The sequence below is a fragment of the Alternaria triticimaculans genome (genome assembly GCF_023758025.1).
Source record: "Alternaria triticimaculans strain BMP 0046 chromosome Unknown scaffold_7, whole genome shotgun sequence".
Classification (NCBI taxonomy): Eukaryota; Fungi; Ascomycota; class Dothideomycetes; order Pleosporales; family Pleosporaceae; genus Alternaria; species Alternaria triticimaculans.
This window is the reverse complement of record NW_026055964.1, coordinates 985,475-1,009,362: the sequence shown is the minus strand read 5'-3', so window position 1 is coordinate 1,009,362 and position 23,888 is coordinate 985,475. Positions and strand designations below refer to the sequence as shown.

The 23,888-nt window shown below is 51.6% G+C and overlaps 8 protein-coding genes and 1 non-coding gene across 9 annotated transcripts; 6 read left to right on the top strand and 3 right to left on the bottom strand.

Annotated features, from left to right (window-relative positions):
- Window positions 1-264: 264 nt before the first annotated feature.
- Window positions 265-353, top strand: J4E78_005713. The gene has a single exon. It is a non-coding gene; the product is annotated as a tRNA-Asp (tRNA).
- A 991-nt stretch (window positions 354-1,344) lies between these two features.
- Window positions 1,345-1,960, bottom strand: J4E78_005712 (uncharacterized protein; the record flags this gene model as incomplete). The annotated part of the gene is made up of 2 exons (XM_049366329.1): window positions 1,345-1,881; window positions 1,937-1,960. 2 exons carry the CDS (start codon window positions 1,958-1,960, stop codon window positions 1,345-1,347), a joined length of 561 nt encoding a protein of 186 aa, XP_049222055.1.
- A 1,498-nt stretch (window positions 1,961-3,458) lies between these two features.
- J4E78_005711 (uncharacterized protein) lies at window positions 3,459-7,164 on the top strand (the record flags this gene model as incomplete). The annotated part of the gene is made up of 5 exons (XM_049366328.1): window positions 3,459-4,001; window positions 4,049-4,657; window positions 4,886-5,603; window positions 5,862-6,163; window positions 6,769-7,164. 5 exons carry the CDS (start codon window positions 3,459-3,461, stop codon window positions 7,162-7,164), a joined length of 2,568 nt encoding a protein of 855 aa, XP_049222054.1.
- A 989-nt stretch (window positions 7,165-8,153) lies between these two features.
- Window positions 8,154-9,313, top strand: J4E78_005710 (uncharacterized protein; the record flags this gene model as incomplete). Its single annotated transcript, XM_049366327.1, has 2 exons — window positions 8,154-8,159; window positions 8,186-9,313. 2 exons carry the CDS (start codon window positions 8,154-8,156, stop codon window positions 9,311-9,313), a joined length of 1,134 nt encoding a protein of 377 aa, XP_049222053.1.
- A 2,188-nt stretch (window positions 9,314-11,501) lies between these two features.
- Window positions 11,502-13,660, bottom strand: J4E78_005709 (uncharacterized protein; the record flags this gene model as incomplete). The annotated part of the gene is made up of 3 exons (XM_049366326.1): window positions 11,502-12,776; window positions 12,829-13,330; window positions 13,380-13,660. 3 exons carry the CDS (start codon window positions 13,658-13,660, stop codon window positions 11,502-11,504), a joined length of 2,058 nt encoding a protein of 685 aa, XP_049222052.1.
- Window positions 13,661-14,427: 767 nt separating this feature from the next.
- On the top strand, window positions 14,428-16,813 carry J4E78_005708 (uncharacterized protein; the record flags this gene model as incomplete). The annotated part of the gene is made up of 2 exons (XM_049366325.1): window positions 14,428-15,585; window positions 15,632-16,813. 2 exons carry the CDS (start codon window positions 14,428-14,430, stop codon window positions 16,811-16,813), a joined length of 2,340 nt encoding a protein of 779 aa, XP_049222051.1.
- A 377-nt stretch (window positions 16,814-17,190) lies between these two features.
- On the top strand, window positions 17,191-18,826 carry J4E78_005707 (uncharacterized protein; the record flags this gene model as incomplete). The annotated part of the gene is made up of 2 exons (XM_049366324.1): window positions 17,191-17,433; window positions 17,489-18,826. 2 exons carry the CDS (start codon window positions 17,191-17,193, stop codon window positions 18,824-18,826), a joined length of 1,581 nt encoding a protein of 526 aa, XP_049222050.1.
- Window positions 18,827-19,400: 574 nt separating this feature from the next.
- Window positions 19,401-20,220, bottom strand: J4E78_005706 (uncharacterized protein; the record flags this gene model as incomplete). Its single annotated transcript, XM_049366323.1, has 2 exons — window positions 19,401-19,815; window positions 20,216-20,220. The coding sequence occupies 2 exons, from the start codon at window positions 20,218-20,220 to the stop codon at window positions 19,401-19,403; spliced, it is 420 nt and encodes a 139-aa protein (XP_049222049.1).
- Window positions 20,221-20,594: 374 nt separating this feature from the next.
- On the top strand, window positions 20,595-21,644 carry J4E78_005705 (uncharacterized protein; the record flags this gene model as incomplete). The annotated part of the gene is made up of 1 exon (XM_049366322.1): window positions 20,595-21,644. One exon carries the CDS (start codon window positions 20,595-20,597, stop codon window positions 21,642-21,644), a length of 1,050 nt encoding a protein of 349 aa, XP_049222048.1.
- Window positions 21,645-23,888: the final 2,244 nt, after the last annotated feature.

Sequence of the window (23,888 nt, the reverse complement as noted above, 5' to 3'; positions counted from 1 at the left end):
TGTTGGAGTGCTGCACTTGACATTGTGCTGTGATTTGGGTTCCGCAGATGACTCGAGTCGGATCCAATCGCCGCCGCCGCTCAAAGACCCCACCACACAAATTTTCATCGTCCCAACAACGCCATCATCTAGGAGCGAGTTGAGTGGGTTGCCCTCAGGGGATGAGTACACGCCAGTGTCACTGCACGTCAAATAACGAATGTTATTGACGCACAAATTTTGAGGTTTGCCATCAACCACCTACTCAACTATCAAGTTGATCAATCTTCAGTAGTATAGTGGTCAGTATTTCCGCTTGTCATCTTGCAAAAGACAACTCGCGGGAGACCGGGGTTCAATTCCCCGCTGGAGAGCTTTCCTTTTTGCAGTTCCTACCTCCCCGTAACTACCTACCCACGGTCCTGGTGGATGGCATGGCATGGCATGGATACGTGATTAGTGATCAGATACATGCTTTTTGCACGTCGCGGAAGCTAGGCATAGTGGATATAGCTGGTGTGGAGTGGTCTGCAGGCGAAGTGTATGCAGTATGTCAAATGTTGCTTTTTACAATAAAGTCGTCTTGGTGACTCGGTTAGGTCCGCGGGTTTGAATATAGACCGCGGAAGCTAGGGGTAGTAGATGCAGAGGGCCTTGTAGTCTAAGGGTGCATAAGAAGTGTATTATGTACATGGAACGTTGTATGTTGTTTTTGTTGGAAGGGTGTTTGGGGGATTTTTGGTCCGTGGTTTTGGGGTGGCAGCGACCCGTGGACCGCGCAAGTGTGTTATGCGAGGCGGAACATGCTGGACACAAGGGATACGCTATTTAGATGGTGCTTTTGCGGATTCAATACGTGCGCTTCTTCGATTATACATGTGCTTCTTCAATCTGGACTTGTGCGGATGCTTCGTGAGGTTTATCGGGGCGGGCTAGGTGCGCGGCAGCGCGATGTTGCGGGAGCCCCGAAGTGTCCCGCCTGGCCGCCTGCACCACAAGTGCCCAACCATCACCTACGCGACAGCTTGACTACTGTGCATGCCGCGAAGCAGGTATGATTGCTTCGCTGAAGGCGCATCGAGCGAACTGATACAATTTGGTTGCAGCTGATGCGAAAGTTCACTTTTACTCAGGTAATCCTCGCAAAACGCCTTTCAGCATGCCGACTCAAGGCATGCTCCTTCTCCCCATCATCGCCCTGACCCAACGCCTCCACCTCCCGCCTTGCACACCCAGCATAACCCCCAGTGTCGCAAGTACGCACGGCACCGTGACTGCAAAATACAGTCCCAGCAACGAGATGGATCCAGTCTTCTGTATGAGCATCTCGGAGCTGAACAGGCTCTGTCCGTCGTTAGCATTTCATTACACGCAGACAAATGGGTTCTTTACGGCGATGAGCGTAGCGGGGAGGAACAAAGTAGCGATTTGCGCCAGCGTCTTAACGTTCATGGTGTCTTGATGGCCTTCTTTCGCGGTGCGCACGAGCTCGATAGTGTGCGTGTGCATTTGGTCTGTCGTAGCGCGATGTAAGTTGACATTGGTTTGCATGTGTGTAATAGAGAGTAGGAGAGCTGCGTTGGTTCTTGTCGTGAGAATAGAGTCCAGTAGCTTCCTGCACTCGTTTGCTTTGCGCATCAGCCTGCGGAATGCGTCTTGCGTGTGCTCGATCTCGATCTTCAGGTGCGCGACTGTGTTGTTTGCGTCGCATGCGCTTCTCGTGCCGCATAGGAGGGTGTGTTGGCTATTCCAGCCTTGCAGGACTTTGAGTTGCCCATTTACCGCGGCCGTGGATGTTGATAGTCTGCTTTTGAGCTTTGTTAGACATTGGATGTCTGAGAAGAGGACGGTATGATCGTAGTGAACGGGTGTGTCTAGGTGCGAAGACACTGCCTTTTCTTCCTGTGGTGAGCATCAGCAGTGTGTTGTATATTGGCGTAGGGGGTCTATTACTCACGTATCGTCTTAGCTGGGCTTCCATGTACTCGATATACGCATGCCAATTCTTGATACCGGAGTACAGGAACACGAAATGGACGTGTAAAGCAGGAGTTTTGCATGCGGTGTTTCCCGCATCAACCTTTTCGAGGTACGGTGTTAAGCTTGTACGTGCGTACTTAGATGGCTGCAGTATAACCCAGGTGGACTGTTGCCCAGATAATTGCGTTTTGTGATACACACCTGTCTGGCGCAATGACCATGGATGACCTTTCTGTCGTCCATTCAGCTCGACGTAGCGCATATTGTAGCATAGTTCCAGGCATTGGCTAAACCTGGCTGAATAGAAGGTGTGCCGTGCGCGCTGATCATCTTCAACCTTCCTTCCGAAAGCGCGTACAATATCTATGAACGGGGTAAATATCCCTAAGCGGCCAGCCAAGATGCGAAATGCGGGCTCCGTTATTGACAGCTGCCCCCAGGAGAAGCGTTGTGTTATAATACTGACTGCGCTCAACTTAAGGTTGTAAATTTAGCCGCGGACCGCTTACAAGAGTTTTGTTCTATGTGGTGCCGGTGGTTTCTTACAAGTTAGATGTGTTTTGACAGAATTGAACAATACATACAGTCTCAAGATATCCTTGTTCCAGGTCATCGCTTGACACGTTGCTCTCCAAAATTGGTCCTTCGCTCTGTGTTATTAGGGATCAAAGCTTGCCTGCGCTTCAATGGCAGTATTAATACAACTTGCCTTGAGGCTTCTCTTTCCATAAAATTGTAAGGCCACCGCCTGTCTTGCAGAAGAATGTCCCGGTTTCGTTCGTCAAAGCCTCATCACAAAGCGTACGATCGAGCCCATCTGGTGCATAGCAATCTGGTGCGAGCGGATAGTTCTGGACAGAAGGCGATGACACTTGGTCAAGTGTCACCATTGTTCCCGTGTAAAAAGAATAAGAGATGCTTACATGTTCCAATGTAGCACAACGTAATCGCTCTAACACGATAGATGGGTTTGCATAGCCCACATGACTAAAGTATAGCTTAGTACGAGACGTCCTCCTGCAAGATCCGGTGAGCGCATTTGCTTGCTTGGTGGCGCTTTTCGAATACGTGTCAAGGCTACATCCAATCGAGCGACATGAACGGGCTGCAGTGCGACCCGCATAAAGGCCAGCCATTCTGCCTCGCTATCTCGCAATCCTACACAGAGCCTTACGACCCGACCCCACCACAATGATGTTGGCTCAGACTATAACACATCAGTACATCGCTCTTGGGGATCTTCAAGCCTTGTTGCGAGATAAGTTTGGAGCTGGCAACTTCAGAATAGTGGTTAGTGAGCAATTTACACGAAGAAGCCGTTCTACGCTCCGAGCACTGACGTACGATGTAGGAAAACCAAGAGTCTTACGACTTGACGGTTCCAGAAAGACTGACCGAGGTACGCTCATGCGAGATGTAGCCCTGTGATGTCATGATTGCTGAGTTGCAGGTGGACTAGGCCGAAATCGTATCTATCCAAAAACCCGAGAACAACTAAAATGGACGATTTGGTCGAAAGCATTGAAGGCTTGCGCTTTAAGAACAAGAACATCGAGGCCCGCTTCTTTGTGCCTGAGGGACAGTTAATCAGTGTAATGTCTGAGCCTCGAATTCGCATGGCTCTTCGTGAGCTCGGTTTACACTTCTATCAGCACGAGGAGCTTCTTTCCAAGATCATCGAAGGTGCTAGACGTTGCTTCGCCATTCTGCTCTTGATACAATGCGGTCGCCAGATTCTGGACTTCTTCAGGAAAGACGCGCTGCAAAGGTCGCATCCTGACGATCGCCTTCCGTTCGAGCCAAGCTCACTTGCCGGATTGTTCGATGTGAAACCCGATGACTTGAAAGTGCAACGCTTCCTCGAGAAGCAGTGGGAATTTTCCACTCCATTCTTTTCCCGACTTCTCTTGACGCGCGAACTTGGGCAGGGGACCATACTACCCATCGTCCATCAAGAGGAGATAGGGGAAGGTTCTCTCGGAATCGCATATAGAACTACGATACATCCTCAATGTCATAAACTGCCCATCGAGGCAAACAAGGTGGGTTTTGCATATGAGAATAGCAGAACGATTGCTGAGGCATGCAGGTCGTGAGAAAAGAGATCAAGAAGTCTGCGGGACAAGCAGAGCATGCCTTTGCGCAAGAGCTCCGCAATCTGTCCCTGCTATCACATCTCAAACACCCGAACCTTGTAGAGCTTTTCTGCTCGTACCGCTTTCGCGATGCTTTCACGTTCGTCTTTGATGAGGCAAACGGGGGTACTCTTGCGCAGCTGCTTCGCGGAGATTTGGTAGCGCCGTATTTCTCGAATCCTGAACCCTTGTCACGTCACAATCATCCGCTGTTCGCAGCTTTGGCGGACCTCGCTTCTGCTGTTGAGACTGTACACAACTTCTCTTCGGTTGTACTGGATGTGAAGCTGACCGGGTGCCACCACGACATAGCTCCACGTAACATCTTCGTCCGCGGTAGAACTCTTGTTCTCGGAGACTTTGGGTTATCTACCTTCAAAGCGGAAGAAGAAGGTTCCTTGACAGCTTTGAAAGAGACTCGATCGGACTACACCGCACCCGAATGCCAACGGTTCCATGGGGGTCTGATCCAAAACGCCGAGGTTACGAGAGCAAGCGACATATGGTCCTTTGGTTGTATCCTTGCTGAGGTTGCAACATTCTTGGCCGAAGGCTCTAAGGGGGTGAAGAAGTTCCGAGGAGCTCGGTGTCACGATGTGATGAACGAGATAACTTGGTTCAGATTTCACCACGGGCCTGCTGGACCAAGCCTTGTGGTGCAAAACTGGCTGATGTCACTTCGGCAGTGCAGCACGAGCCCAGGAACCTCGCTCATAACGCTTTGCGAAGAGATGTTATCTTTCGAACCTTCACAGCGCCCGAGGGCAGTGGAGGTCATGCTAAGATTGCAGTACATAGCTGTGTTTGGCCTGGCTCGTCTCGTATCAGCAGCTTGGGAGCAGCTTGGAGACTTGAAGGGCGCCGCCGATCTAAGACTGGGGCGAATGAACTTCGAAGGCTGGAGTAATGCCTTTGAGACATTCTATCACGACAGGCTACGTCGGCAGCCCCAAGGTGTTGAGGTACCGACATTCCAGTTTGAGCTGATCCAAAGCGAGCTCCAAAGCATGTCCGCATTTCTCGGCAGTCTCGCAGACAAGAACGACGACTACAGGCGCAGATATTTCAAGCAGGTTCAACAAATCCATGTTCGGTTACTCGGTGCACTCCCCATTCATTGCCGCGGGTTGGCCAAAACTCACTCGGAACAATTGATATTGCAAGACGTCCAAATCGATGGTTTCGATTTCGGCCCGGCAGCAGGGGCCAGTAATGCGGTGAGCCACGAACTCGGCTTACTCGTTACTGTGAAGCTGTTGATCGAAAAGGAGCGGCAGGGGCTTCTGAGCGAAAAGCGTGGTCTCTTCCTTAAAGATCAGGATGTCAAACTGCTCGATGACATTGAGCAACATACCCGGGCTTTAATAGAGCGAAACGAGGGTAGATTCCTGGTAGAATGGGTGGAATACAGCTTTGCGTGGGCAGACGATGCAACGGGAAGACAGTTCCGGGACCGTGTTGCTTCGGTAGCAAGCTTACTGCATAACGACGACGCCGCCCGTATTCCGAGTACTCTACATTGCCGAGGGTTATATCATCGCCCTTCCAGAAGGTCGTTCGGTTTGGTGTATGAGCTACCGAGCTCGTCGGACGAGGAATTGCAAAGCCTGACATTGAATCAGATGCTTCATGGAGGCTTGTCCTATCGTCCCACCCTCGAAGGCCGTATACGTCTCGGCTATGCCTTGTCGCAAGCGGTTTACCAGTTCCATTCGGTGGGTTGGTTGCATCGTAATCTCAACCCGACAAATGTCTTGTTTTGTCCAGCGAAGGGAGCAGACCGAAAAGAATGGGCACAAACACCGATCATGCTAGGATTCGCCAGCAGTCGACAGAACGAGGCGGACGCTGCTACGCTTGGCCCTGACAACAGACTGAACTATCATCACCCGGACTATCTGCAGAATAAATCGAGATATCGTCAGGAGTACGACTATTACAGCATGGGTATGATGCTTTTAGAAATCGGACATTGGGCGCCACTGGTGACACTTACTGAGAGTAAGCGGTTCCGCGGCCTGGGGCCGGAGCAGTTCACCAAGGAGATTCTGGACACGCGTCTAGCCCAGGTTGAGCTCACAATGGGATCGCGTTATCAACGTGTGGTAATGTGTTGCCTGAGCGACCACTTTGCTGCCAAGGGGAGAACTGGGCACGTGGACGACGACTTGGTTTTGCGTAGGATGTTCAAAGCTGAGGTTGTCGACGCGTTGAATGAGCTTTTTAGCGCTGTCAGGTAGCATCTTTTCGATTTGTACGTTTGGTCATGGTATGGTGAATCAACGTGTTGTGTCGGCGCGTCGCTCTCGTGGTACCTTAGCGTGGCCATAGCGTCCATAGCGTGGTCGCAATACGTAAGACGCGACGCGCCCGCGTGTTACCCAGGTGCAGGTACTGCCTGGCATTCTAAATTTGCTCCTGAAACAAACCTTGAAACACCCTCACAACACTTTCCATCGCTTCATGAACGCCCCCAATCGTTTTCATGTCAGACGCTACAGTTTGCACGCAAGAAAGCTCTTTTTTTGTGCGAGACACTGCATACTCTGTGGCTTCTCTGGCGTCAATCGCGCACCAAGTTTCAACTACCAGCTCTACGCCAGACGCGACCCTGCAACAGATTCTAGCGCTAGCGCAAAGTCGCCACGTCGACTTTTACTCTTTGATACATCAGCCAACTCTTGGTAACGTAGGGGCTGGCTTGACTGCAACTGTGACTCAAAGGTTCATCAGGAATGACTTCGAGCTCGCTTTCAAGGAGGTCAGCTCTAAGAGTGCCTTCCTGCTAGAGCTCAATTTTGTGAGCGCACGCGCTCTTCGGACACATCCCTTTATTACTACCTTACAAGGCGTCGGCTGGAATGTGGACAGTAAAAAAGAGGGCAGCAAATGGCTTATCAAGCCGGTCCTTATCTTCGAGAAGGCCACTCATTCAACGTTATGGTCATTCATGCAAGGTCTTGAAGGCAGATCTCTCAGCGATACGCAAAGACTGAGTCTTTGCATACAACTAGCCATCACTGTCGCCGATCTGGAAGAAAATGGTGAGCACGATGGTTTCAGGGATTGATCCAACTAATTTTCAACAGGCATTGTACATGGGGACATCAAACCAAAGAACATATTGGTCTTCATCGATACGGTTGAGAACAGTGCAGTCACCATTCAACTTGCCGATTTTGGGCACTCTAGTGCAGTGATACCAGGCGAAGCACCTGATCAACTCGTTCTCCTACCCGAATCACGTCCGTGGTCAATACCTCCCAACGAATATCATCATAATGGATTCCATATCCCCGAAGCTCAGAGAGCGATGTCGTACTCATGCGGCGTATGCTTTTTGTGGTTGCTATTCTACAACCACAACGCCTATCCACCCGGCGACTTCATCGACGACGTTTCATGTTTGAACAGCGGCACCATGCTTTCAATCGCAAGAAGAAAAGTACAACAGAGCTCCGAGGCATATCGAAATGGTAAAGGTTGCTTAAGTAAGCTTTTCGAACTGACGCTAGCTGCTGACCCCTCAGCTCGCCTCCCTTCGATACATGCTGCACTCCAAACCCTGAGAGAATGCTTCGAAGCTTGTACAAATCACGATGGCTCGGGTCCACGGTGTGTTATCGAAAAACCGCTCGAATCAGATCCAAGTCTGAACTACAACGCGATTCGAAATATGACGGATGACCTCGACTGGTTCGATGTAGGTATTCCCAAGCCTGCAGTGACTCGGTCTGACAGTATAGGTTACGCATGGAATGCTGCAGCTCTACGATGCGGACTACCGGGTCCGAGCCATGATCTTCGAAAGTCTAAATACTCGACACCGGGAAGTGTTGCATGACCCGAAAATGACGCCTCTACGCGATGCAATGGCCTTGGAGATCGCTTCATGCTATAGTCTTGGATTTGGTACGAAGAGAGACGAAGCTCTAGCTAACTTCTGGTTCTCAAAGCATGCGCCAAATCGAAGTTTCTTCGACTATCGTCTCGCAAGAGTCAAGGATACCCATCACAATGGATACCTCTGGTGGACCAAGCTATCGCAACAAATACACCATGTACGTGGAGACCTCACAGACAACATGCAGTACTACCGAGACCAGCAGCAGACACAAGAGATACTGAAAGTCGAGCGGCAAGAATTGGAAGACTGGAAAGAAGCACTGGGTCCTGGACACTTCATCGTGGGGGCCAAAATGTCAGTGCTGTGTGAAAAGCTCGTCAACATTGGTATGCCGAACGAAGCACTCGCTCTAATACAGGGCATGTACGATCGTTGCAAAGCCGTTTTATCCCCCGATCACGTTGCACTCGATGGGTTACGAAATTGGTTAGTCAAGGTACATCTCTTGCAAGGCTGTGACACGGAAGCTCGTCAATATTTGTTCGAGCTGCGTCCAGAACTCAAGGACGAGAACAGCAGAGTCGAGCTTCTCGGAGGTGGGAGTGATGCAGTCTTTCTGGAGAACTTCAACATCTATACCGGTCTAGCAATTTTGGAAGACATCACGAATCGCCCCAACAGGGCAAAAGCGGTCTACAGGCTGATTATACCCCGAGTTTGCAAACTTCTTGGCGACCAAAATTTGCGATGCATCAACGCGAAATACAGTTTCGTCATACATTACGAGCGCCGATGCAAATATCGGAAAGCGCTGGAAATACTAGATCCACTCTACAAGATTACTGTCTCGAACTACGGAGAAACACACGAACAGTCTCTACTGATCGTACAAAAGCGGTTTGAGCTCCAAGCTCGCCTGCGAACCTACAAAGGCGTCCCGTTTACCCGCATAGGCGACTGGACATGGTATCAGTTATGGTTCTATAAAGAGCCTATCGAAGTAGCTCAAGCATGCCTCGGTAACGACCATCCGTACACGATAATGGCTATCAATCGTGGTATAGCTGCATTGGCGGGGAATCTGAGATATGAAGAGGCCGTTGAATTAGCGATTTGTGCCGTGGATCTTGTAGAAAAAAGGTCGGGCAAGAACTCCCATGCCGCGGAGTACCAACGCTACTCGCTCAAGCAGATACAAAACACTGCATACTTTCATAATTTATTCCTTACCTGGGGTTCTTGGACTTTCCGGGCACCAGAGCCTGTACGCTTCAAGGGAATAACGGTTTGGTGGAAACCCAGAAAGTTTGAACCCTTCAAACTTGATCTGACACTGGATCCGAATTATCGCGCAGACGACGTAACAACTTGATTGGTTAAGCGGTCGCGGGATCTCAGCACTTACAACCAACGCTGGTTGCCAAAGACACTGAGGAAGCGGTTTTACCTCTGAAGGATACTGGCCGGGGCTGGTCATCCGATAACGCATCTACTGGCGCCGGAGTAGGCAACCATCAATCAGTCATGTCATCCTCAAAGCCCGCAAACCGGAGATTCATTCCCATGATCTCATTTCCTTCCACGAACGATCTTGCCGCGTTGCTTTTCGCTTAGGTTTACGACATGATGCACCCCGTACTTGTTCTCTGGACATTGTAGAACATCAGAGTAGATATAGTTTTGGGAATTGGGTCGCATCAAAACGAACGATGCCAGCGTAGGAAGGGCTGCAGAAGCGGACAGCATGTGGCGTCCTTTGAATCGTTTTGTTGGAAAGACATGAAATAGGCGAAGTTCTCTTTTATGTCGCTCTTTGGAAGTATAGCGTGCGTGAGCGAGGTACGCTTTTTGGACTTTGGGACGAAGATAGAAGGGATGGAGCTGGCACAGCCATTCATCTTTGCGAATACCCTTTTGGTCTTTGAGCGGATTGAACTGGGCACTGCGCAGCAAACATGTAAACGCTGTGAAGATGTTTTAGAGAAATAAAGCCTTTGGGTGGATGAAGAGGGAAAAGGGATAGCGGAAAGATGAGGGGTTATATACAGCCCCAGCATCGGACGAGCCATCGACGCTTTCAATCTCCGCAATCCAAAAGAGTGAGAGGAGCGAAACGCAGCCATGTACATCCGCGAATAGCATTTTGATGTTTCATCTTTGAGTGCTCCAAACAGCACAGGATACAAATCGGCCTCCCTCCACTGTTTTGGTACAACAGCTCCATCGAGCGGATAAGAAAGGAAGAAGAGTGCCAGATAATTAATGCTCTGAGATCGCACTCGAACACATTTGGTAGTTTTCATCGCTTTTCCGAGAATGACAGAAAGATATAAGACCGCCGAACTCTCGGACCAGACCATGTAAGCTTCGGAGCAAGTTTTTGAACCGACATTTAAACTCCCAGCTAGAGATGTTACTTTGAAAAGAGCAAAAAGAGCGCCTGCACATGGCTCTGGTACCGGGGTGTTTTGTTTCAGCGAAAGTTTTCAGTCATCGACAGTGCCTCTAGGGTTTTGAGAGGAGCACAGCAGCGCGGACATGTCTTGACTTCATAGTCATTTTGGAAAAGAGGAAGATTGCTCAGACATGCGCAGTGCCACCGGAGTCCTTTGGTAATAAACACAGAAATGTGTGGATGAAGAAGAAGAACGGCAGAAGGCGTGAGGAGGTATTAATACCCGAGCACCACCCACTTCCCATACGCAACATCATCCCGTCATTTGGAAATCGATCGAGAGTGGAAACCAAGGTACAATTCAAGCCCACTTCCAGAAACACCATCGCATTGAGAAACGCATTTTTGAGGATGTAAAATCCGCTTTCGAGACAGAGGTTGCGAAATCTTCGGAGACGCAGAACATCGCATTGGGCGGGTTGGGTTTTGTGTGAGCGCAGCGCCAGACACATGGCACGATCGGCGTATCATTTCTGGGAAGAAGACCAGAGCCGGCAGAAAAGTCATGATGCTCTTGCTCTGGGCCTTTTGGTGTATGCTCATGCAGTCATGTTTTTTTTGGGGGGTAAGACGCCAGGAAGTCGCCAACAAAACAAGACCTTGACGTTGCGTAGTTTTGAAAGGAAGAGGGCGCCCGCAGACATCGGTCCAATCTATGTTGTTTTTGGTAAGGGAAGAAATGAATTTTGGATGATGACAGGAAAGAAGGAAGCCGAGAGGATCCTATATACCCGTGCCCAAGCGCCGAACGCTCGGACACTGCAAAAATTCCTGTGGTCAAAAGTGGTGGTGGTGGTGATCATCATGATATATATTCTACGACCATGTATCTCAGTCGCTTTCCACTTTCTATCTACGTATACACTCACCTAACAGTTGAAACATCTTCGTGTACATGAAAGTACTCATTAACGTCAAAAACCGTCGTTCACGACGTGAACCAGCAGGATATCCACTGGCCATATCGCGCCAGTCCACACTGCAGAAAGCGCCGACGCTCAATATATACCAACAGCGCCCAACTAAACTATGCAAAACGACATCCAAGAAGCCAAGTAGGAGATACAACGCGAAGGAAAGACGGAGAAAGTCATCATCCTAACCGCTATAAGTACGGCCCCCCGCCGCCCTTCTCAAACTCCTTTGGATCTCTCGGACTGAGTTCCGAGCCATCAGTATCCACCCTTCTTATCGCCGGCTTATTCTGTACTCTCTCGGGCTCAAACCCCGGACTAGACGTCCGCGGCATATCCCAGTCATCCGAGTAGCCTGGTGGTCCGACCGGCTCGTCATCATCATCACGGCTTGCTATGGGAAGGAGGTTCGTTGAATCGCCCTTGACAAGGCCTAGTCTCTCTTCTTCCGTAGCAGTAGCTGCCGCTTTGCCCTCTCTACTGCTCTTCCGGCTATGCCTACTAGTCGGGCGCACTTTGCTACTTGACGCTTCGCCTGTGGATTCTGAGCGGTGCCGAGAGAAGACGTTTTGGAAGGAAAATTGGCGTTTCGCGATGTGAGGGTTCGGTCGTGGTGGCGCGAGGGAGTCGTTCGAATCGGTACGGCTGTGATGGTACTGCGGGTCGGGGAGCGCGGCGAACTGGATGTGCGTATCGATTGGCTTGTAGGATGTGTCTTGTGTCATTATGGTCTGCTTGTAGGATCCGGCGTCTGATTCGCGGTCCGATGCGCCGTCGGCTTGTGGGATGGACGGTAGTGTCTGCATACCCATGCCTGCAGTTCCTGGAGCGTGAGAGCTGCCGCGACTACTAGTCGATTTGCCTCGGGAGCGCAGTCGTTGGAAGAAGCCGGGATGGAAGCTAGCGTTATCGTCGTCGTCGTCGGATTCGTCGGTCGGGAATTGTGACATCCCAAGAGGGGGGTGGATGGTTCGGGTTTGGACAATGGTGCCGCTGCGCGTCGGTGGCCGGTTGGGGTCGAGAACCGTTTTACGTCTTCGGAGACCGTCAAACTCCACCTGCTCGCCCTCACCAATCGGTTCCATGTGCTCTTCTTGAATCTTCTTTGCCTCAGCAAGCTCCTTGTGCGACCTAGCCTTTGACAGTGATCTGAGGATTGCCGCGCCGCCGCGAAGGGTGTCGGCTCGGGGCTCGTATTCTGGTTCTTCCATCTCTGCGACGGTTCGCACTTGGTCGAGGTCGCCCTTGAAGACGGCGGAGTCGGGAACGTCCTTGGCCGACTTGGAGAGTTGTAGTAGCACGACTCCGGAACAAATCTGCAAGAAGCCCATGATGACGGTGACGATCTGAAGCGGTGTGCCTTTGAAACCCTGGAAGAGGACGGCGGAGGTGACGATAGTCGCGGAAGTGAAGAAGACGTAGTAGGTTGGTGTTACCAAAGCAGCATTGAACAGGTTCAAGGCTTTCTGGGCAAAGCTTAGCATACTCCACATGGCCAAGACAGAGTGAGGGACTTACGTTGAGGTAGATGATTTCCGTCAGCAATGTGACGACCACAAAGACGAGCAGCACGTAGAGGAACCATTCCTTAAACTGTCCGCCGTATGTGCCAGAAGCCTGCGCCACTACAGCAGCACCAAGACCTTGGGTTGCGACAACACTCAGCCCTCCGATCAGACTGCAGATGGTGATGTAGACCATCATGGTCTTCTTTCCGTATTTTGGGCCGAGCCAGAGAGCAATGACAACACATGCGACGATGACGACACCTGCATAGCTGAGAAAGCCGGGCGCAATGACCCATTTCTTCATGTCTTGGATGCGCGCCACAGACGACTGCTCTGGCGCGTTCACCGCAATGACGACAGATCCGATGATGCAGTTGAAGCAGCCCACCTTTCCAACAAAGCTCAAGCGTTCCTTCAAGAATATAGTGGACAGTATAGCGCAGATAACGACGGAGAGAGCGCCCATGGGGGTTACGAGGATAGCGTCGGTGAAAGCGTATGCGACAAGGTTACTGCCAGGTATTAGTAGGATGTTCGGACGTGATGCCTCGCAGTCTGTACCATATTTCTCCAACAATCATGAGGGTCATGCCGAGCCACCACCAGGCGTTCTTGAGGTACCCGTAGCCTTCTCCCGCCTCTTCATTGTACTTCTTGTTCGCCTGTAACAGACCATGCTTCTTGATAACAAACGACGTGCCGATGAAGACTCCCGATGCAATCGCCAGGACGAGACCGATGATTTTGTACGAGCCTGGACGGGTTCCAGTATCACCGCCCATGCCACCAGAGCGGGCGTCCAGTTGGGCGGCGGCATGGAGGAGGTGGGCTGTTGCGTCCATGGTTTGGTTGGGTCGCAGCGTGTGCTACCAAGTGCTAGTGCACTGGCGACTCGACCTGGGGGTGTAATTGATTTTGAAGCTGTTTTACCGCGGAAGCATGGATAAAACTGTTGGCGACTTCAATGCCGTGTGTGAAGGTGCACGAGGCTGCACGTGGAGGAACGTTGGATCGCGGAGGCAGGCACGCTTTGGGAAGTCTGTTTGGACAGGGTCCAGGGCGCCACGGAGATGAGAGAGGAAGGCGCGGAGCGGTCGCAGAGGAAGTCGCAAAAATCGGAGAGGAAGGCGCGAGTGGTAGGGGCTTTCTGTTGGTGAAGTACGAGGAAGGCGCAGTCTTCGGTGCAGATGCGGGCCGTTGGTGCGTAATCGTGGTGCGTACAGCTGAAGGGTCTAGATGCGTAGGTGATTGGTGCGCGGGTCGTCGTGGTGTTTACACGGCTGTTGGGGGCTAAAGCGTGGCGCAGAGGGGCTGCCAAACGCTGTTATACAAAAAGTTGCGGCGGAGATTGGAGCAGTAAACAGAAACATGCGACAGCAGAGGCCGTCCCGCCGCCGTCAACATGTAATCTTGCTGCAGGGGCAACGGCGCATGGATCGTGGGTGTCCGGGGGGCTCTGAGACGTCACCGGCCAAGAGATCGGCGCCCGCCCACCAACGCTTGACAGCTGCCGCGCCAGAAATAGATGATCAACACTCGACAGCCAGTACGCGACGTGTGATATTCCTCCACTGCTGCACCTCCAGCGGCATGATTGCAGTGTTTGAACATGGCAGTTGAAATCGACGACCACCAGGACATCTTCGCCGCCGCCAGCGTGGCTCAGATCCATGAAGCCCTCGGCCAATTGCATGAGCAGGAGGCCAGCGTCACCCAGCGCCTAAACGCCCTCATCGCCTCGCAGAAGGATCTCTCGCGCGAACTCGGTCGCCTCGATCTGCTGCGCGCCCACCTCGGCACCCAAGCCGTCAACACGCGCGCCATTAGCAGTGGCATGCTCTCCGACGCCGCCTCAACTGCGAACCGAATCTCCAGCGCCGTCAAGCGATTAGACCAGGAACAGTCCAATGTCAAGGCCACACTCGAGGTGGTGGAACAGGTGGCGGAACTGAAGGCATGCGTGCTGGGTGTACATGGGTCTATGGGAGCTCCCCAAGACTGGGAGACGGCAGCGGGCTACCTCAGTCGCGCCGCCAAGATACCCGACGACGTCGTAAATGGCAGCTTCGCAGAGGAGATTGTACCTACGGCCGAGGTGCCTGACCCGCCGCGCGTGACACTAGATGCAGCAGCAGAGTCGCTATGTGGCCTCTTCCTGCGCGAGTTTGAAAAGGCCGCGCAAGAGGGTGATGGTTCCAAGGTGACGAGGTTCTTCAAGCTGTTTCCCCTGATCGGACGGACAAATGTAGGACTGGATGCATATGGCCGCTATGTCTGCCAGGGAGTAGCTTCACGCGCGCGCACAAACTTCAACTCTGCTGCGCCAGCCCAGCGGAATGAGGGCTTCTTCTACGGCAACACCATCACAAAGCTGTTCGAGCACATTGCCCAGATTGTCGACGGCCATGAGCCACTAGTAGAGCGCCACTACGGACCAGGCATGATGCAGAAGGTCATTGAACGTTTGCAGATTGAGGCTGATGTCCAAGGTGGTATCGTGCTTGACACATGGCATGAGGAGCGCCACATTGACCGCAAACTTACCGATATCAAATCATATGCCTTTTCCTTCCTTGTCCAAAGCTTCTTGCCTTCCCAAAAACCTGCCGCCGGAACACCGCGCTCTAGTTCTCCAGCCAACGGTGCTGGACGGGCAAGCGAGGATGAAGGAGTGGACATGAAAGAGATTGACGGTTTGCTTGGAGAGGGCGCGCTGATGCTGGGACGCTATGCCCTGTATGCGCGCTTCCTCTCAGACAAGTGTGCAGTAAGTGCGGACACATGTGTGTATTTTCATCAGCTTACCCTAGCAGCCCTCCGAACCTGAAGACCGCATCGACTATGGCCTTGTGATGCCCAACTTCCTTGCTACTAGTAACCTCCACAAGAAAGTCAACAGCCATCTCATCGAGCCTGTCAATGCCATGACAACCTTCTTCTTCCGTCGATCAGTTGAGAAAGCTTTCCAGCTGGACGAGGCCCCAGCAGATCTCACACTGAATCCTACAAAGCCTCTTGGGTCCAACCCACCCTTCATTACCTCTGCTGTAGACGATGTCATGTACATTGTCAATCAGGTCATTCAGCGGACACTAGCAACTTCGCAACGTGCTGTCGTCTCTAGCGTCGTGCCTGCGGTCAGCCACATTCTAGGCGCCGAGTTCATCGGCATGATACAACGGAAGATGCGCGACGAAAGCTACCCCAAACCCGTCATTCAAGGTGGTCTTCCTCCAGAGGACAAGGTCATTGCGTTCCTGGTGCTTATCAACAATCTCGATATTGCAAACGACTACGTCAAGCGCATAGTCCAGCAGCAACTGGGTCGCCAATCACAAGGCGGCGAAGACGACGTGAAGTCGCCACTACACGACCTCTTCCCATTCGGACATGACGCGGTCTTCGTGGAGAACACGTTGAAAGCAATGGAGAAAGCCTTCGCATCCAAGAGCGGAGATTTGCTCAACGACGGCATCACCGTACTATTCTCCAACGTCCTCAAGCCGCGCATTCGACCCATCCTGGCTGAAGCATTCCGAGATGTGAAATACGATCCCGAGGATGGCGAGAACGAAGACGAAGAGGAGGAGGACGTCGATGTGGTAAAGTCGCGTTTCGATCGCGGCTGGGGAGTCGTGATCCGTCCCATCAAGCGCATCTTGACCTCAGCGAACTTCGACCGACTCCTCGCTCTAGGTCTGAACTCTCTTGCGTCGTCACTTGAGAAGCGCATCAAAAGCTATTACGGTAGGGTGAATGAGTTGGGTGCTGTTAGACTCGAGCGCGACATCTCCGGCATCATCACAGCGGCTACAAGTGGCGGCGCATATTCCCTTCGCGACGTCTTCCAGAAGAGTACGCAGATGACGCTGATTCTCAACATGGAAGACGATGAGTTCGCAGAAGTGGCGGAAGATACATCAGGCGACTCGGGCATACCCTGGGTTTTGGATGTTGAAGAGAGGAAGCGAGTAAGAGCCATCGTCAAGGGCTGATCAGATGGTGCCTGGAATCGTCCTTCCGGAGCGGGGTTCATAGACGGAGGAGCATTCTTGGCACGCAATCTATACAAATGAACCACTGCCATCCGCCTCGGTAGTGGATTATTGTCCGCAAATGATTTCTACTGTTTCCTCGTATCGCGACTGCTCGTGGCACCTTATTAGTACCACGCTGCGATCCGTTGCAACCGAGTGACATGTGGCTCGTGCCGGCTTGGCTTAACTCTCACACCTCTCACGGGCAACATCGCATCCGCTCAACTCCATCTTAGCCCATCGGCGATATCCTCTAATCGCTATTTCATTGTCGCATCGAATCGCACGACATTATTAGGTTGCCAGGCGACTATCGGCCCGTCGCGCACGCCACGATGAGGCTGTCACCCGCAAAGATCCTGATCCCTTGCATCTCGCTTCTCCTGCCATCCCTGTCTTCGGCCCAATGTCCGCTCTACCAAAACTACGCCGCGCAATACCACGAACCCTTCACACAGGGAACGTGGAATTTGAGTTATGCTAGACCGATTGTGCCGTGTCGGACGTATCGGTCGGAAGAGGTGGAGAAGACGATCGAAAGGTTACGAGGTGTTATTAAGGATCCGGATCTCTTTCGTGTATGCGACTTCGCTACTGCAGTGTTGTCGAGATGATGTGTTGATGTGAATGCAGATATTCGAGAATTCATGGCCGAGTACTTTGGATACGACTATTGCGTGGCGGGGATGGTCGAACACGACTAGCGACCCGGACTCGTTGGAAGGGCCTTTGATGAGCATGAAGCCTGAGGAACTTACCTTTGTCATCACGGGCGACATTGAAGCAATGTGGCTGCGCGACTCTGCAAACCAACTCCAAGCATACATCTCGGTTTTGAAAGAAGACAACAGTCATGACAGTCTAGCTGGACTGTTCCGGGGAGCCATAAATCTACAAGCACGCTACATTCTCGAAAACGCGTTTTGCAACGCCTTCCAAGCACCGGATGAGAGCGGTGTCGAACATAAGAGCAGTATGAACAGCGACCGCATCACCCCGTCGTTCGACTACTACAAAGTCTTCTCCTGTCAGTGGGAACTAGACTCCCTGGCCTCTTTCCTGCAACTATCCGTCGACTACGTAACAGCAACAAAAGACTACGACTTCTTCGAAAAGAGCAGCAACTGGACCAAAGCCGTTGAAACCGTGTTGAACACCACAGAAAGCATGACAATAGATTCCTACACCGAGGACGGAGAATGGCAGCACACGCCCTACACATACTGCGCTCCCTACGGCGGCACCCCAATCAACAACTGCAACGGCAGTCCACACAAAGGCAACATCGGCCTTGTGCGCTCGTTCCACCGCCCCAGCGACGACGCATGTACATACCAATACCTCATCCCCTCCAACATGATGTTCTCCTCTGCCCTCAACACTTCCTCAACAATAATGTCGCGCATCACGTCCCGCGAGAACCCGCTAGCTGCACGCATGAAAACCCTCAGCACAGCGATAAACCGGGGCGTGGAAAAATACGGGATAGTCAACGATCCCAATTTCGGCAGCGTTTACGCGTATGAAGTCGATGGATATGGGTCTGTGAATATCATGGACGATCCCAATGTTCCTTCGTTGCTGTCAGCGCCGTTTTTGGGGTACACGACGCTGCGCGATCCGATATACCAGAATACACAGCGAAAGATCTTGTCGAGGGATAATCCCTATTACGCCGTCGGACCTGTGATCACCGGTGTGGCGAGTCCGCATACCTTGCCCGGACGACCGTGGCCTATGGCGCTCATCATGACCATCCTGACAAGCGAAGACGACGATGAGATCGTTCGGAATTTGATGTGGGTGGTGCAGAGTACCGATGGACTTGGCCTCATGCATGAGAGTGTTCATGCGAGGGATAAGGGGGTGTGGAGTCGACAGTGGTTTAGTTGGGCGAATGGCTTGTTTGGACAGATGATTTTGGATTTGGAGAGGAGGAAGCCGTGGGTTTTGGGTATGAGCTTTCAATAGCGGCACCGGATGATCCCCATTCTTGGATGCTTTGTTGGATGTAGAATCAAAATATGCACGAAATGGAGCAGGTGTTTTTGAGCGACTAATTACTAGGATATCTACATGGAGTTTAAAATCTTTGACCTTGGCTAGGATAAACTATTGATATATCGACATAAAGGTGAGGAAGCTCAATCTTTGGTAGCATTAATTACTAAAATATCTACATAAAAATTAAGAGGTTTGATCTTTGCTGTCATTAACTACTAAGATATCTACATAGGCTTAAAGAAACTAAATGTTTCACCGTCTTCAGCAAGTGCTTTATCTTTGTGAGGGTTGCGTTAGTCCATGTGCAAACCGAATGTAACCTGACAAGTAATACCAAGAGCCATGCATACGAACTTCAGATCGGAGCAGCGCATGGTCTCATCAGTCTGACGAACGTTGCCAGCGACACCTAGAAGACAGTCAGAGAAGCTCGATGAGTAGGAAGGGATGCATTACCCAGTCTCGCGCCTTTGCCGTAGCCCTGGGATACGGTGAAGGTACCAGGGCGACAACTAGTGGTCCAGACAAGGAGCATGGCAGCTCACTGCTGCTTGAGATTCGCGTCACCGTAGTCACGCTCCATGATAATTCGGAAGATGAGAGCAAGTTCAGGATCGGAGAGGTTGTTCTTGGCGTTTGACGCTAAATCAAGGTCGTACTGCACAGCGACGAAATGAATATGACGGCAGACTTCCTCGTGCCACTTCTGCCACATGGTGTTGAAGTTCGGCAACAAGATAGAAGCCCACCGATACAGACCATGCTTGAGCTGCCATAGACTGCCAGCTTCGATCTTGTCGCTTGGATGACTAGTGCTGAGATCAGCCATTGCACCGAGGAACTTCTTTGTGCGCGGGATGAAAGTCGCAGAGTTCCAGATGTCTTCGGTCTCCGACGACTGGTCGGGGTAGACAGCCTCGACATACTCTCCGAAGGCGGTACGGTCGCGAGTGCGTCTTGCCTCCGATCAAGTTAGCATATGAAGCTTTTCAAGCTAGCCGGAGCTGTGGAAAAGACATGTTCTTCAAGTGAGATCTACTGGTCGATGGAGCTGATGAGTCGAACCGCTTATAGACGTCAGACCTATCTATAGTCTTATAATCCTTCTGTGTATAAACAGATGTATTCCTAAATGCTATGTAGCCAATCCGCAATTACTCCCTGTAGCAGCTATGTCAGATTCTTGGCTATCTCCGAGATCAAATTTTGGGCAAAAATGATGCCGCCACGTCGATCCACCTCACAGCGAGACCGTCGGGACGGCAAAAACACAGTTGAATGATTCAAGCGAGGCTCGAACTCGCGACCTTTCGCGTGTACACATACAGATGTGAGGCGAACGTGATAACCAACTACACCATCGAACCAACTTTGATGCCAAATTGGAAAAAAAGTTGCAATATATTTTGCAAAATTACGAAGGACAGAGCTTGAAAGGCGAAGGTGGGGCTCAGTGCGGGGCAAAGGAGCTGTCGTGGCATCGGTACGCATCTCCACTGAGAACTTCCACCAAATCAAGTTGGGCGTAAGTTGCTTGCTGACTGTCGCTGACACGATGCACCGTTTGTAACCGCATGGAGCTGGTGGTAAAGTCGAGTGCCCAACATGGCTTCGGACGTCTGACGAAGGGTGTTGCTTACTCCTACACTTATAAGTACAGCCTTTAGTAAGGTCTCTCTTACCGACAGCTCCTCTCTCAGCTTTCAACATTTCCTGGATCTGGTTCTGGTCCGCAATGTCGACCCTCAAAGAGCAGCTGCCATGGACGTTGTCACCGCTCATCGTCAACGCGCCGATGGCGGGCTTCGCAGGCGGTAAGCTCGCGTCAGCTGTGACACTCGCTGGTGGCCTCGGTATGATCGGAAGTCTACGCAGCATGGACGACTTGCGGAAAGAGTTGGATATCGCGACGGAAGCTTTCAGAACCAGTCCCGAACTATCGGCGTCGCGTGTTCTCCCAGTTGGCGTCGGCTTCCTTCCCTTTGTGCTCAAACTCGAAGACATTCTTCCGGTGTTCGATGGCTACAAGCCCGCGGTCATCTGGTTGTTCGTGCCGAAAGATCTGGACGACTACGCGGAATGGGTACCAGCGATACGCAAGGCTTCACCCGAGAGCAAGATCTGGATTCAACTCGGTAGCGTCGCAGCGGCTCTTCACGTTGCGAGGATAGCGCGACCAGACGTGCTGTGTCTCCAGGGCGCAGACGCCGGTGGTCACGGCTTCGAGAAAGGCGCAAGCATCGTATCGCTACTACCGGAGGTGACCGACGCGCTTGCTGCGGAAGGCTTCTCACACATACCTCTCGTTGCCTCAGGTGGTATCGTCGACGGACGCGGCGTCGCTGCAGCACTCACCCTCGGTGCCGAAGGCGTCGTGATGGGAACGCGTTTCCTCGCGTCTAAAGAGGTGAACGTTCATCCGGTGTACCAAGCCGCAGTTCTGGAGGCGCAAGACGGTGGTCAGGTGACGACGCGTTCGAAGCTTTTTGATCAGTTGCGCGGTCCCAACATCTGGCCGGAGCTGTATGATGGGCGCGGGTTGGTGGCACAGAGCCACAAGGACTTCGCCAACGGCATGAGCCTGGAAGAGATACAGAAGCTGCACAATGAGGCCGCTGCGGGTGAAGATAAGGGATACAATACGGGCTTGCAAGGGCGTGCAGCAATCTGGGCTGGCACTGGTGTGGGGTTGGTGAAGGAAGTGCAAAGCGCGGGCGAGATCGTGCAGAAGGTGCAAGAAAATGCGAAGGATATTATGGCTAGGGCTGCGGCCAGGCTGAAGTGAGTAATAATATTGTTTACGTTGCGTCACGCCAAGAAGGTGAACGTGAACGCGACTGCTTACGGCAGGAAGGCGCAATCGTTGCGACGAGAAGCCATGACGTCACGTGTTTAGTCGCAAACTTTCGGATCTTGAAAGCACGGCAACGAAACATTGGATTTGTTGTGTTGCAGGGTGTCGGATCAGTCTTGCATACTGGTTGTCGTGTCGGCTCGTCTCCTTGATCGGCTGATGATTTCGTATCTTCTCTTTTTTATTGCGGCGTCGCGCATCCCTACGCGTAATTGATCAAGTACCCAAACAAGTGGCGCATCCTGTTCATCAAGCAGTTTCCGCTCACTTCAAAACTGACAGACCTTCCTCGCACACTTCTCATCCATTTACATCATGTCAGCTTCTGTTCCATCTTACAACGAACTCCGCGCTTCTGGAGGCTTCATCCAAAGCTCAATGGACATGCTGCGAGTGCACCTGTCGCTGTTTGGTCCTTTGGAGTCTTCAGTCAAAGTTGCGGACACCCTCGGCCCAGACTTCAAATGTGAACCCTACACTACCGACGGTCATTCCTTTCACAAGATCTCCACCTCGCCCGCAACGGAGCTACCGATCTCGTCGATCAGCGTAAACATAGACGATCTAGACACATGGGGATACATATGGGAAGCGGTGCATCGAGACGATAACTGGGATAATCAAGAGTGGACCGGGGACTCAGATGATGAAGATCGGGACCTTTTGCGCTGCTGCGGCATGGCTTGCCCACCACCTCCGCCGTCACTCGAGGTGCTGCCTACTACGCATCCCTTCGTTACCGTACGCGATTACATCACTCAAGTTCATGCTTGGATTCAAGCTCTCAAACCAAGCATTCTAGAGGCTATGTGCGAAACGCGCTCTCCTTCATCGAGGTTTTACATCAGCTTGATGTCCCTGAAAGTATTAATTTATGAGAAGGACTTTCGGGCGGACAGACTGTGGAAATCCGTTGGCGAACATGCGCGACGACGGATGGACGGCTCGATGTTTTCTCAAGTACATTATGATGACACGGTATTTGCAAGCCAACAGCGCTGACGTTCCTGACGCCACATAATTGGTCGCAAGTCTAAGTGGCTGCTCAGTTGCATGGTTAGGAAATTATGAGAATACAGTTGTGACGTTTTTTAGACTAGTTTCAAGATTCGCTTCTCGCATCTATCCATCACCTCAACGAATCGTCTGTTCCTTTCAACCTGTCGCTCTCGTTCCGACCACGTCTGCTCCAGAGAAGTGCCGCGGACTCTATCCCTCTCGGCCAGATCTGACGACAAGTCAATTCTTCCAACCCCTGCTCTTCTGTATACACCGGGACACTCTTCCACCACTAGTAGCGCATTGTTGTTTCTGCTGCTGTCTTGGATACTGCCTAGTCTTGGGGCAACCAGTGGTATAGCAAGAGCCTCCTGAGCATTGGCATGATAGTGACTACAAGGTTGTAGATCATCCCACTTGTAATTGCTCAACGTTACACCTTGACCGGGAGCTACCCCTGCGTACGATACGTACTTGAGAGAAGGCCCTCTCTCTCTATCATTGATTTTGCACAGCCTTATCATCGGTGCTTGAAGTACGAGAAAGGCCTCAATAATGTCGCCAAGTGTTGGGGGACCCTGAGTGTTGTAGGTGACTTTGATGACTTGAGTACAAGGTATGCCCTGGCAGAGATCTCGATCCACCCACATCCAATGTACCGGACGTATCGATGATGCCCATGTCCAGCTTGGTATGGTTCCCGGTTCAACTGGATAGGTAGGCTTGAGCTGATTTTTCCCCTCATAACAGGACCAAAGTAGATCGAGTAATAGTGTATCTTGCCACAGACCAGCTATGTACCGGTTTTCAACACAATGTGCCTGAATACAACTTGCAAAAGCAGCAATTGCAGGCAACCTATCTTTCCCGAATGTAAGGTTTCGCCAGGAGTAGCCTGTCACAATGCTGCACCATGTTACTTGTGATGGGCTACAAGCTATGGGTGGGCTTATCGAGACATGGAGTGGTAGGAGAGCCGTTTTGTCGGGATTTCCCTCGGACGTTTGTCTCTCTTTGCAAGACCACAGAACTTCCTCAGAACCGAAATGGAGAACTCTTGTTGAGAAACGAAGTTCCTGAAAAGTCCATCCACGTTTGTATAATGCCCATCCATCATCTGTTCTGCTGCGATAGTCTTCGCTCCTGGTATTGGGCAAACGAAGCATTTCGCGGACG